Source organism: Aptenodytes patagonicus, chromosome 6, assembly GCF_965638725.1.
Source record: "Aptenodytes patagonicus chromosome 6, bAptPat1.pri.cur, whole genome shotgun sequence".
NCBI classification, from domain to species: Eukaryota; Metazoa; Chordata; class Aves; order Sphenisciformes; family Spheniscidae; genus Aptenodytes; species Aptenodytes patagonicus.
The window spans coordinates 6,856,654-6,869,277 of NC_134954.1; the positions used below are offsets into that span (position 1 = coordinate 6,856,654).

General features: G+C 37.8%; 1 protein-coding gene across 1 annotated transcript in view; it reads left to right on the plus strand.

Annotated features, from left to right (window-relative positions):
* U2SURP (U2 snRNP associated SURP domain containing) overlaps window positions 1-11,760 on the plus strand; it is a 47,631-nt gene extending 35,871 nt beyond the window's left edge. Inside the window, exons 25-28 of the mRNA XM_076341005.1 lie at window positions 6,186-6,296; window positions 8,800-8,918; window positions 9,766-9,942; window positions 11,249-11,760. Of these exons, the coding sequence (XP_076197120.1) occupies window positions 6,186-6,296; window positions 8,800-8,918; window positions 9,766-9,942; window positions 11,249-11,387 (546 nt within the window). The 3' untranslated portion in view covers window positions 11,388-11,760. The remainder of the gene's footprint in view (window positions 1-6,185; window positions 6,297-8,799; window positions 8,919-9,765; window positions 9,943-11,248) is intronic.
* The last annotated feature ends 864 nt before the right edge of the window (window positions 11,761-12,624 follow it).

Below are 12,624 nucleotides of genomic sequence, written 5' to 3' on the forward strand. Positions count from 1 at the left end.
CACAGTGACTACCAGGGAAGCTGAAATACATTTTTTTTTTAAATGCATTTTTTTTAAATTCCTGAATACAAACAACAATTCTTTCTCTTGGCACAGTTAGTAAATTAAGTTTGTCAGCTGGGAGGGGAAGTGCAGTAAGAAACAAACTTTGGCCACAGCCATCAGAGAAGGCAAGTTATTAACCCTTTGTTTGCCTTCCCCCATACCCCTGTTAACCTTGCTGAAGTGTGAATTCTTTCCAGAACTTAGCAAGAGCGGAGGCTTTTTTGTAACACCAAAGAACAGTGATTTTTTTACTGTTTTTTCTAAGTGTGGAAAGATTGGCACTTTGCTTTACGTTATAACTCAAATTTCAGAATGGTCTTTATGGTGCTGTGCATGTGTGTCTGTCTCTTTCCCTGCCCCAGGGACATATAAAAGAAGGGTGTATTCCTCTTTGTAGAGAGACGTCAGTGCTGTGAAGTGTTAGAAAAATGGGAATTTTGCGTTGCTTAAATTGTTCATTAAACTTGTTTCCTCAGAGCATACAAAAACTCACAGACAAAATGAAGCAGCATTGTCCTCTTTGGACCTTTCTCTAAGGTACTTTACTTCTGTCTCCATCTTGCTGCACAAGATTTTATAATCCTCCCCCAAAAAAGCACAGCGCAGGCTTCATCTGCAGCAGGAGGCAGGCACTTCACGAATCCAGATGTATCAGTGCTTCCAAAAGGGTCAAACAGGAGATTTGTCCTCTTTAGTAGCTGCCTTTACTTCCCTTTGTGTTAGCCACCTGAGACCTCAAAGTGGTGTTTGATTGCTTAATCAGAGGTAGAAGACTAATGGTTTTCAGTCCTCCTGTTCAGCCTTTCTGCTACGTACTGCTGAGCTCCAGGAGATGCGGGGTTGGATTCTGTTATACCATCCTGTGTCTGTGCTCTGTCAGTACCCCTCTGCCCAGTGCGTAAACAGAGATGTATTCCCCCCCCCCCCAAAAAAAAGTGTGTCATGGTATTTGAGGTGCAGTTTATTTTTCTACCAAGAACCAAAGAAGTTTTTCCTGCATGTCACAAAGGAAAGGAGGTTTCTCTCCTTGCTTTCTTGATACGAATTGCTGTACCAGGCAAGATCAAAGTTCCTTTAGTGTAGTATTCAGTCTTCACCAGAGAATGACTAGAGCACAAGATAAGAATAGATTAAGCATAGTCCACAAGAGCAGATTGTATCCGAGGCCTGTTCTGGATTTCAAGGCCCTGTATACCTTTGTCAAGAAACTGAAGTTCCGTACAATTTCCATTATTTCTTTCTCTGGATTATGGTGCTTAGTATGCAGAATACTCACTTTTGTGTATTTGTTCATCAAGTCATAGGAGCTTTCTGAGGCTTGTAATCATCACTAGAACAATATAACCCTTTGGTCTTTACAGTCTGTGGAGGTTTCTGTACCTAGCTCATTTGAGGCCACTGCAAAATGGCAAAATGATATCCAATTAAATATCTTACTCATTGTCGCTTAATAATAACAGATGAGACAAATTGGCTCTTGCTTGACCAATAGTTTTGCTATTTATAGCAGTTCTTCCTTAGAAGATAATGACTATCTTAATTCAGCAGATTCTGGTCTATTTTAAATCTTTGAGTCTACTTCTATTTTACCCAAAGACAAAAGCGAGGAATTGCGTAGCTCCAAGACACATGGCATCATGTGAGTGTGATGGAGCGTGCCAGAGCTCTGTTACGGCTGAAGAGGTATTTCACATGTGTACATGAGTATCGCTGTCATCTGTTGTTGATAATATTGTAGCTGCAGAAATTCCACTGCTTGTAGACTCGCTGGAAAACTCGAGCTTTCAGAGAAATATTTTGCTCTGCTTCTGGCAAAGTCTAGGACTTGTGGCAGCCATTGTTGGGGCGAGTCTGTTTTAAGGAAAAACAAAACGTTTTGGTCTGCTTGGCTGTCTGTCCTGTCTGTAACCAATCTAGATTTGAGTGCAATTATATATCAAGCAGAAATTCCCATCTTTCATCAAGCATCTGGTGATTAACTTCCTAGTCAATCCTAGTATGTAGCATGCAGCTAATTTGCCTCATATAAGTTGTGTTTGAACCTGGCCACTTAAGTTCAGAAGCTGTGTAACTGTGGAATAACCTCTTGTGAAAAAGCCTTTTTTTTTCCCCCTGAAGAGCACTATGTATGGACTCAGACAGTATCAGCAGAAGATTAGAAAACCAAGAACAGTTTTTGAAAATAGATTCATTTTAAGCAAGGGAGGCTGCCCACAGCACACCTGTTTGTGTTAAAATGCAAAAAGCCATGGGCAGAGCTTCCGTTTGTGTCAGTCTATGGTTTCTCTGAACGGTGGTAGCAAGATCTACCACCTTTTCTGTAACTTGGTAGCTTACTAGTTAGTCTGTAATCAAGGCCTCAACTTCTAGGTAGGGTTGAATCTTTTAAACTCTCCTCAAATGAGTTTGAGGAGAGAGGGGGAAAATTTCAAGATGAGAACCAGTAGACATGAGGCATGTTGTGGAGCTGTATCTTGAACTTACTAGAGATACCTCCTCATGGTTAGTGAGAAATACAATCCCTGCATTGGAGCATTTAGTAGAGATTGCTCACAGGAACTCCAATGATATTTGACACTTCTGCATTGCAGTCTCTGAAAACCCCTAAACTGTTGTGGGAGGCTGCTGTGTCTAAGAAATTAGTATTACAAAGTTTTGGCACAGGGTTTTGAAAAATTTCCCTCTTCCATATTACCACGTGTATTACTGACTCCAGAGATAGTCTAGATAAAGTCAATGTATCTAAGGATGAACAGGCTTAAAAGATTTTGTCTGTTGGACAAGAATAATTATGGAATAACCAATTTGATGAGAATATATTAGTTCTTTCTAAATGCAAGTTTACAAAGTGGAATGCTTACAAAATTCATCGATTAGATGCTTAAGCAGATTTAAGCCTAGGTTTTAAGGATTTCTTTCTCCTGGGGTGATATCTGGAACTGTATGATAGTAATATAAGCATCATATACTCTACATGAAGAGATCAATAAAAAGTGTTCACTATGGCCAGTATGCTATGAATGGTGAAATGATGAAGGGAGATAACCAAACATAGAAGTTTATATAGTAATTCTGAGTGGTAGAATTCTTTAGAGAATTCTTTTCTGGACTTTGGGACCTAAGTAATTCCTTTTCTTTTAAAACATAGTTACAGTGGTGGTGTGTTAGAGCAAGTAGCAAAAGCCGCTATACGTGAAGGTGTAGGATGAGCTGATCTGCTCACCTCTGCTGAAAGGGAATATCCTGATCCTGCCTGCAAGCTCTGGGACTTGCTTGTTCTTCCCCTGAGCCAATACATCTCACTAATGCAGGGGAAAAAAGAATTTAGGGTGGGGGGTGGGCTTCTGCTGGATCAGTGAGTTGATCTGGCTTATGGAAGGCTCAGCCAAGCACTGCAGCTGCTACAAGGGCAGGGTGGAGGAGGAACCCTTTGCTTGGAGTGCAGGAATGGAGAAGGAAGGTGGAAGAGAATGATCTTTCTGTAGTGAGCTGTTAATAACCATCTCAGCATTTTGTAACACTCAGTCCCCTTTTCCAGGGGATGTACTAGAGCTGATTTCCTCTACCCACAGCATCGTTCTAAAAGGAGTCGGTTTACATGGGTTCAAAGGGAGATGCAGCAAGTGTGCGGAAGAGAGATCCGTTGATGATTGGTCTGTAAAAGACCATAGCTGTCTCAGGAAACCACACGATCTTAACGTAGTTGGAGTTTGGGGAGGTGTTGAGTCAGTGGTTATTGTATAGGCTTTTCCTATTTTTCCTCTCTTCCTCTAGGCCCCTGCTAATGATCACCTATTCCTGCTGCACCACCACCCCCCCCCCCACCCCCCCACCCCCCCCCGCAGTTATTGGCAAAGTTACATGCAAATAGTTCCTCTTGGCATTTTAAATTTCATGCCAGCAGTGGGTTGTGTGACATGCATGTAACCAGCCTTTCTTTGCGTCCAGATTAGCTTATTAAATCAAGTAAAGCCTGTTGATCGGATTCCCAGTCTTCTTTCATTTCAGGTTACTTTGGGCTATAGACTTACGCTTCTTTGCTTTCAAAATATGATTAAACAGAGATAGTGTCACAGTTTTGTTGGCTAAAAATGTAAAGAAATAAAATCTTGTGAGGATGGGTGTGTTTTGGTTTCTGGGGGGGTGGGGTGGGTGGGTTTGTTTTTTGGTTGGGTTTTTTTTGTTTGTTTGTTTTTAAATTATCTGACTGATTTAGTTGGGAAAACAAAGTAGAAGTCTTATGGGCATGTTCATACCATGACAGCCCAAGAGGCCTTCTCGATCAGCTAGGCCTCCTCTGTACTCCTTCTGTTCTGTACTGAATGTGCTAAGCAACTAATGGCCTTGGAGTTTATGTGATGGTAGAGAATGCAGTCCTGATTTCTTACCAGAACAGGTGGTACAGGGTGACACTGAATATATGGCTCCAAGAGGTATTCCTGCTTTTGAAACTTCTGCATTTGAGGGGGGGGGGGGAGAAGAAAAAATGCCTTTATGGAAGCTGGAGTGGTATGTGACAAATGATGACATCAGTTTTCCATTGGCTGCTGACTGTTTAATTGGCTGAATTGTAAGCAAAAATGAAAAATGCTCAACCATAGGTAGAACATACTCTGTAAATTAGGGAGGTAAGCAGAACATTTGTCAGAAATTTACTGTGGTACAAGATAGCAATGCCTTCCCCCCCCCCCCCCCCCCCCTTCTCCCTTCCCCAAAACAAGTTGCTCCATCATGTTTGAGACTAAAATGAAAAATGTGTTGTTGACATAAGCTCTGGAACTGAAGGGGATCCTGTTCAAAGTAGTGCTATCCCTGCCTGGGTTTCACGTTTCTTAACATACTTGTTCTTGTGATTAGTTTGTTTTCATGATACCTTTCCTTTCTGCTCAGTCAGTAATTGGAAGGGCTGATTAGAATATATGGTATCTTCACATCCAGTCTGGCCTGCTGCTTTTGAGAGGGAAGAACAAACCTGTAGGGTTTGATTTTGTGCCTACTTCGTATTAGGGAATTGAGGACCTGGAGAATAAGAATCCTTTCAGATAATCAAAATGGACACAGTTGCAAAGCCTTTTCCTTTGTGTTTTCTCAGTGTGGAAGAGTTAAATACTTCTAAAGAGAAAAATATTGTGTGTGTTCGCTAAAAATGAAACCTCAAGCACTGGAAAAATCTACTCTCATATATATGACTGTGTGGGTCGGTATTGAAGCAGGAAATACAAGGAGGGTCAGAGCATAAACATCTGGAAGAGGGCTGACAAATACAACATGACTTATTACCAAGCGCCTCCCCACTCTCCAAAAAAAGAGACACCTCCTCATCCGAAAAAATTGAAGGATTGTTTGTAAAAGGCCATATCAGTAAGAATAAAGAACTGACAAATGATAAGAGATGTGAGTGAAGTTTTATGATGTGAATCAACTTGGAGAAAGGTTTTAGTGTACGTAGACCAAAAAAACCAACAAATCTACATGGAAAAATTCTGACATTTGCTTAACTTTGACTCAGTTGGGGATATTATCACAGTAAGTTTAGTGTTACATTTAGCAGCACTAGTGAACTGAATTTTCTTGCTAAGCTTGATAGCACGTGAAAGAGTATTACGTTAGTAAAAATCACTTTTTTCAAATTAGCCACTCTGTGCAAACAGCCCTGAAGAGGAGATACATTTGTTTTATGTCCTAATTATGTCAGTCATTTGATTTTAATATTTAGGGTTAAGTGGAAAAAAGGCAGTTTCTGAAGGAAAACTTGGGGTAGACGAGAGAAGTTGAAACAATATATTAAGACACCTGCAGTAAATGATCTTATTTTGAAAGAAAAAAAAACAGATAATGATCTAAGAAATAGAAGGATGCAGTGTTCTAATGATGGGAACAGAATTTAGTAGAATAACAGAAAAAAATCCCTTTATTTTTAGTTCTTAACATGTCTGTAAACAACTGCAGGTGCCTGCAGACGAATATGTGGTTTTGTTGCTTTGGTCCAGTTTAAATAAAGTTAGTATCTTTTTGTGCACAAACTTGTATAGAAAGAATGAAGAACACAGATTATAAATCATGGAAACTTCATTTTCAGCCACCTGCCTAACTGGATAATAATAAGCCCAATAACCTAATGGTCAGTATTATTTTCACAGCTTAAGGTGATGAAGTTTCAGGATGAGTTAGAGTCTGGGAAAAGACCCAAGAAACCAGGCCAGAGTTTTCAGGAACAGGTTGAACACTATAGAGACAAGCTGCTCCAGAGGGTAAGAAATGTTCTTTATGTTTGGCTCTGATTCTGTGATAGGCTTTTACTGAGTTTATCAAATGTAAGGTGGCATTAAGTATAACAACACATGGTTCTCGTTAAAATTCTACTGTCATGTCAAACTGCATGTTTAAGTCCAAGTGCTTTCTGCAGAGTAGATATAATCTCTCTTTTTAATCAATGGAGTATTTCACACTGTACAGATGGGTATCATTAGAATGTACTGAAACCTTGAAGAGGTCACTTCTGGATCTACTACATAAAACAAACTGTTAGGTGTGGGAAAGGAAAGGGAAAGCTGTCAATTAAAGATGTTCATCAGACTTTTCATTTTGCTTTTAGTAATTGATCCGTTGTGCTAAAGGCTTCCAAAGGAAGAGAAAGAGTAGTATTAAGCAGCATATGTGCTTCTGATTCTCCAGTGTCTAAGATTTCCTGGATAATTCCAGCTCATACTGTCACCCAAAAGTGAATAATTCTGTACCATTACCATTTTTAGTAGTCCTCTCTGGACTATGAAGTCAGAAGTGGCTTTAAAAATTAGCATTATATATGTGATGTCATGTGATCTTGAATCTTTGAAACTTAACGAAAGAACATGTAACCTGTTCGGACAATGCGTTTAGTGAGAGAGAGTAAGAGGCAGTTGCTTCTCTAATCTGGTTTCACAGCCTGACAGATCAACGATGAAATTAGGTGCCCATGCAGTTTCTTGGAAGCTAAATACAAATAGGCAGTTTTCACCAGGTGTTTCTGTCACTTGTTCTTTGCGTTATTTAGTGCTCAATATCTGACTAATTCACTGAAGTAATTTTGCACGGTACCTTGAAGAAAGCGACTTGTAAAAATTAAGAAAGCCGATCCCTGAAGGAGATTTACACATTTGGAGGTTGATACTGGCAGTTAAGACCTTAATTTTTATAAGTAACTTTCCTTTTAAATGTAGTTGTATCCTAAAACTTCCCACTTTCTCAGTGTTTTCTGTAATTGGAAAAAGAAGTGATTTGTACAGGAAGCACAAAATGTTTAGTGAGACAGTAGTTTAAAAAACCAGAAATCGTAATCCTGATAACTTTGTTAGATGCCTTGTGTTGAAGTAGTTCAACCAGCTTGCAATATTTTAGATTTTTAATAATTATCTCACTTTCAACGATGAAGGTAATATTTAGTTAAGAAATATTTAATGATAATTATAACAAGTGTTCTTTAAAACAATAACAACCCTGTTGTTAAGGGAATAACTTTATCTTTTGCTTTAATGCCATAATAAAGTTAGCTTGTATAATAATAATAATAATAATAATAATAATAATAATAATAATAATAATAATGTAATACTGGTTCTGATTGCATTTCCCACGAACTTGGTGGTTGGTCATCGTTTTCTCTCTAATTTACTGTAGAATAAGCTTTCCAAGAGTAAATTTCCTAGTAGTATTGTATATTGTTAAGAGAATAGGAACTTACAGCTATTTAAAATACTGTTTATTCCTATTTATCAAGATTAAATAATTAGTTATGCTATCATATAAGCTGGGCACATCTTAAGAACCCATTGATTTTAGTAGAATCCAGTGATAGTTTGCAATAGTAGGTACAATGATAAGGAACACTTTAAAATTTTACTGGTAAGCCTTCCATGTAAAGAGAATGTGAGACTAGATTAGTATAGCTGTCCTGGTTATTTCCTGCACTTGTGTTGTTATCTCTCCTTCCTCCTTCCCCCCCCCCCCCCCTTTCATTTAGCTAAATCACCCCTTCTTTGTCTTCTTTATGGGGTATGCAGGGAATATCTGTTTATTTTTTGCCATGAAAGGAGGGTTTTTTTTTAATGCCAGTACTGAAAGAAGCACATCTCTTGATCTCTGTGTTCAGACTTGCTTGATGGTTTAGGTTTATTTTTGTATAATTAATTTTCTAACTATTTGACAGACAAACGAGGTGTGCTCAGGGTATGTATTTTCTTTCAAAGTGGTCCTGTTGGTATATAGAAATGGACCATATTTGTGGGTTTTTTTGACAGAGTAGATGTTATTGCAGAATCTCATTTGTATTTTTGTTTTGTCTTTAAATGTCTTGTAGTTATGAGACTATCTCAATTTTCAGTTTGGATTAATGAAGATGAATGCATATGTTTTAAGTAGAATGAGGTTCCTGGTATTCTTTCATGTTTAATTTAGTTTAGAAAGTCTATTACAGCTGTAACGTTTCCCTGAAATTTGTAAAATTGACTGTCCATTTCCAATTAGATACTCAGACTTTCTCACATAGGGTGACATCTTTCATGTTTGTCAGTGATGTCTTACAATAAACATTTCTGCTGTGTACAAAGCAGTAGTAAAGATTTGAAAAGGGGGTATGGTGTGACCATTAGTTCCTTCCCAGATCATGTGCTGTGTGCCTTCAGTGCTCAGTGCTTTTTATGCTGTTTGTGATTAGCTTGATTGTCTTAATAATTAGTCACACCTCATCTGAAATCATGAATGCTTCTAATAATTTAGGAAAAAGAAAAAGAGTTGGAAAGAGAACGAGACAGAGACAAAAAGGACAAGGAAAAATCTGAATCCAGGTCCAAAGATAAGAAGGAAAAGGAGGAATGTACACCAACAAGAAAAGAGAGGTATGGCTTTCCTTGGAGTAAAGTGGATGGGAGGAAAAACCTGGCAGTTACTATCTTTGTATACAATAGCAGCCTTGAAATTATGTTGTATCACGCATCTTATTTTAAAAGAAAAACATAAAACCACCCAAACAGAAAAAACCACCCAACAACAACAAAAAAACGTGCTTTGGATGTTAAAACATGCTTCCGAATTTTAAAGAAATTGCCATTTTTATCCTGCCCCAAGTGACGTACCCTTTTGAGTAGAATACCCTTTTGAACAGAATCCCCTTTTGGCTCATTGAGGCCCTGAGGAAACATGGTAAAGTAATGACCAGTTGAAAACAGGGTATATTTAACTCTCTCTAGCAGTAAATTGACTGTGGCATATTAGTCAGAAAACTGTACTGGAATCATCCCACAAATTATTTGCGGTGGTTTAAATGTTATTCATCTCATAGTGAAAATTCTTCAAAACAGCTAGTTTTAGGGTAGATGATTGTACACTCTGATCTTCTAATACTTGAATAGCCAAACTCTTCCATGGTATTAAGTGTAGATACGGTAAAATGCCTTGCTTTTCAGGCAACTATGACAGAATGTTTTTACACTGCAATAAACAAAGATGAGTCACAGGCCTTAATTTGTTTTCAGCCAGAGAAAATCTGGTGCACATGTTGAACTTGATTATTCTTCTTAAAGTAATAAAAAGCCTACTACTTTTTAATTATTTAAAAGGATTTAACGTTACATTGGCAAAAGAAAATATCTGCAGAAAGGAATCCATTTTCTTAATACAAATTTTCACTTCTCTGTGTGTGTCTGCGTGTGTATGTACATAACAGTATTTGCTTTCTTTACAAAGGAAAAGACGACACAGTGCTTCACCTAGCCCATCTCGCAGCAGCGGCAGTAGACGAGCAAAATCTCCATCACCAAAATCGGAACGCTCAGAGCGCTCTGAACGGTCCCACAAAGAGAGTTCACGTTCCCGATCATCACATAAAGATTCTCCCAGAGATGTCAGTAAAAAAGCCAAAAGGTAAGCTGGTATCTTCTCTATTTCAGGTTGTAGGAAGGTTGAGTGCATAGGTGTGTTATGGTTGGGTTTTATTGTTTGTGTGGTTTTTAGCAGAGCACATTTGATACACCAGTATTTTCTGTCATAATGGACTATACTGCATGTTCCTGGTTAATATCTTTTGGACACTTGGTGACTGAAATGTATACAGCCTCCTGCCGCCATAGCTCAAGACTCTTCGCTTCTATGTTCTTGTTTACCTGTTTACTGATAATTTTGAGAAATACTGCTTTAAACCAAAGCACCTTGCTGCTTTATTAGCTTTTTATTTTCAAAGGGCAAATCTTCTGTAGCCCATAGAACTTCTAGAATTACAGTGAGCGTGCAGTCTTTCACTGATGATTTGCTTACATGAAGCTCCTCTCCCATGGTTTGTTTTTTTTGAATGAAAATAAACCTAGATTAGATACTGCTTATGGGTTTTTGTTTCTGAAGTAGGTATTTCCTGATCTCCAGACTGACACAAATATTTGTCTCTAGTTAATGTTAAACTTTGGGTGAGATTTTTATTATTGTATTGATGCTTTGTAGCTCAAAACTCAAAAGTTCATCTTCCACTTCTTTTAGAGGTGTAGAATATCTCATTGATAGAAGATTCCTCAGACATGCTGAGGAAAATTCCTTTGATGCTGTTGAGAAAACCATAGTACGTACTTACAGTAATCAGATTCTTGTGCTATAAGTTAGGAATTCAAATAGAAGTAGAAAAGTATTTGAGGTGTGTGGTGTTTTTTTTTTTTTTTAGAGTTAATACAATGGTCATTCAATTTAGATTCTATCAGATTAATGTATTAGGTGTGGGTTAGATGACAGTAAGTTTATTCAGTGTCCATTTTTTTTTCTGTGGGGTTACATCACAAGCTGAACATGTTTGATGAGAATCAAAAGTATTTCAGCATAACACAATTCAACGTAATTTTTCACTTCTGTTCTCTTCTGTATGGGTATAGGCTGCTGTTAATACAAGAGCCAGGGTGGTTGAGGCATATGTGGAAGGTTGTGAATTCCTTATGTTGGTTTAAGAAGGACCTAAGTTGGTGTTATTTTTCTTGTGGGTTCTAAGCACTGAAGTTAAGCCTAAAATACATTAAAAACCTTATAATGCAAAAATTGCCTTTTTCTCAAAAGCAAGATATCGTTCTGTTACTTCCCCTTACTAGAGAAAAATATTTTTCTACCTTGTTTAGCTCAATAAATGAATGCCAAATAACTGCAGAAAAAGTTGGTATTGTCAATTAGTATTTGACATAAAACTATTTTTTTGCAGGTCACCATCTGGCTCCAGGACACCCAAAAGATCAAGGAGATCACGATCCAGATCCCCTAAAAAGTCAGGGAAAAAATCCAGGTCTCAGTCCCGTTCTCCTCACAGATCTCACAAGAAGTCAAAGAAAAGCAAACACTGACAATGTTAATATTTTTTATGATGCTGTCACTTACTGGAAATGCGGTTTTGTTTTTGTGCCTGAACAGTCTGTTAAAAAACAAAAAAGCATTCCTGATTTTTTTTTTTTGTGAATGCACGTGTATACTCACGAGTATCGGCATCTGTAGACCTGTCATTGTTTTATATTGTACAAAATATCTTCATTGTGACTATTTCCCAAAAGAAACATTTTTGTGTTTAGAAGTTTCATCAGAAATGTGTGTAACTGATCTGCTGGCAGTAGTGATATTTTGTTTTAGAATGTTGTGACATAGCAGAAATAACTCAAATGTTCCCCCTTTTTGTAGCTTTGACAATTTGAATTAGATTTCAAATAAAATCTGAACAGAAAATTAAGATGTTGTTTTCTTGCCCCACTGGTGATACAGATCTCTAAAGGAATTCATAGTTTGTTTGGAAGTACTGTGTATTTCAGACATACTATGGTGCTTAGATCTTTCAGGATAGTGGTAGCTCTGTTCCTGTTTTTCCCCAGTTTGACTACCCAGATAAAAGCACCTTTTGCATCCAGTGGATGGGTTTTTCTTTCCTACCGTGATACTGTACTGTAAGAACAGTCGAACAGTCTGGTACCTGCCATGATAAGCTTCACAAGTAAATCTTTGCTTCGTATTTCTCCATTTTAATTGCAGGGAATATTTGTGACACCAGAGTAATGTTTTTGTTCGTTTTTAAAAAAGGGCCTCTGCAGAGATGCATCATATGTATGTGTATGTATATCATATATATGATGTATCAGTAACAAGCCATATTTATGGCATACATGGGGAACAATAAAAGGACAGCAAGCCTGAGGCGCTATGACTTCTTCCTTAAGTATAGGTAAATAATTGCAACCTACAGTACACTGTTGTTTTCTAAAACTGATTTTTACTCCAAAAGCACAGCTTTTACATTATTTTATTGAACTTATTCCTCTGTTGTGGAAATTCTTCAAAATGGGAAAGAATTAAATTTTTTTATTACATACTTTATTTATTAATATTTTGGAATCAAGATGCTGTTTAACTTTTTTTTTTAATGTTAGGCTTTCCCTTCTCCAAACCTGTTCTGTGCGTTAGGCGTTGATGTGGCTTTAAATCGCTTCACCTTGGTCTCTATCATGCAACCTTTCTGTGGGTGGGAGGGGGGGAGAGGGATGAGAAATGGGGAGGGCTCAATGTTTATACTTGGAGGTGTGGGCAGTTTGTAATAAA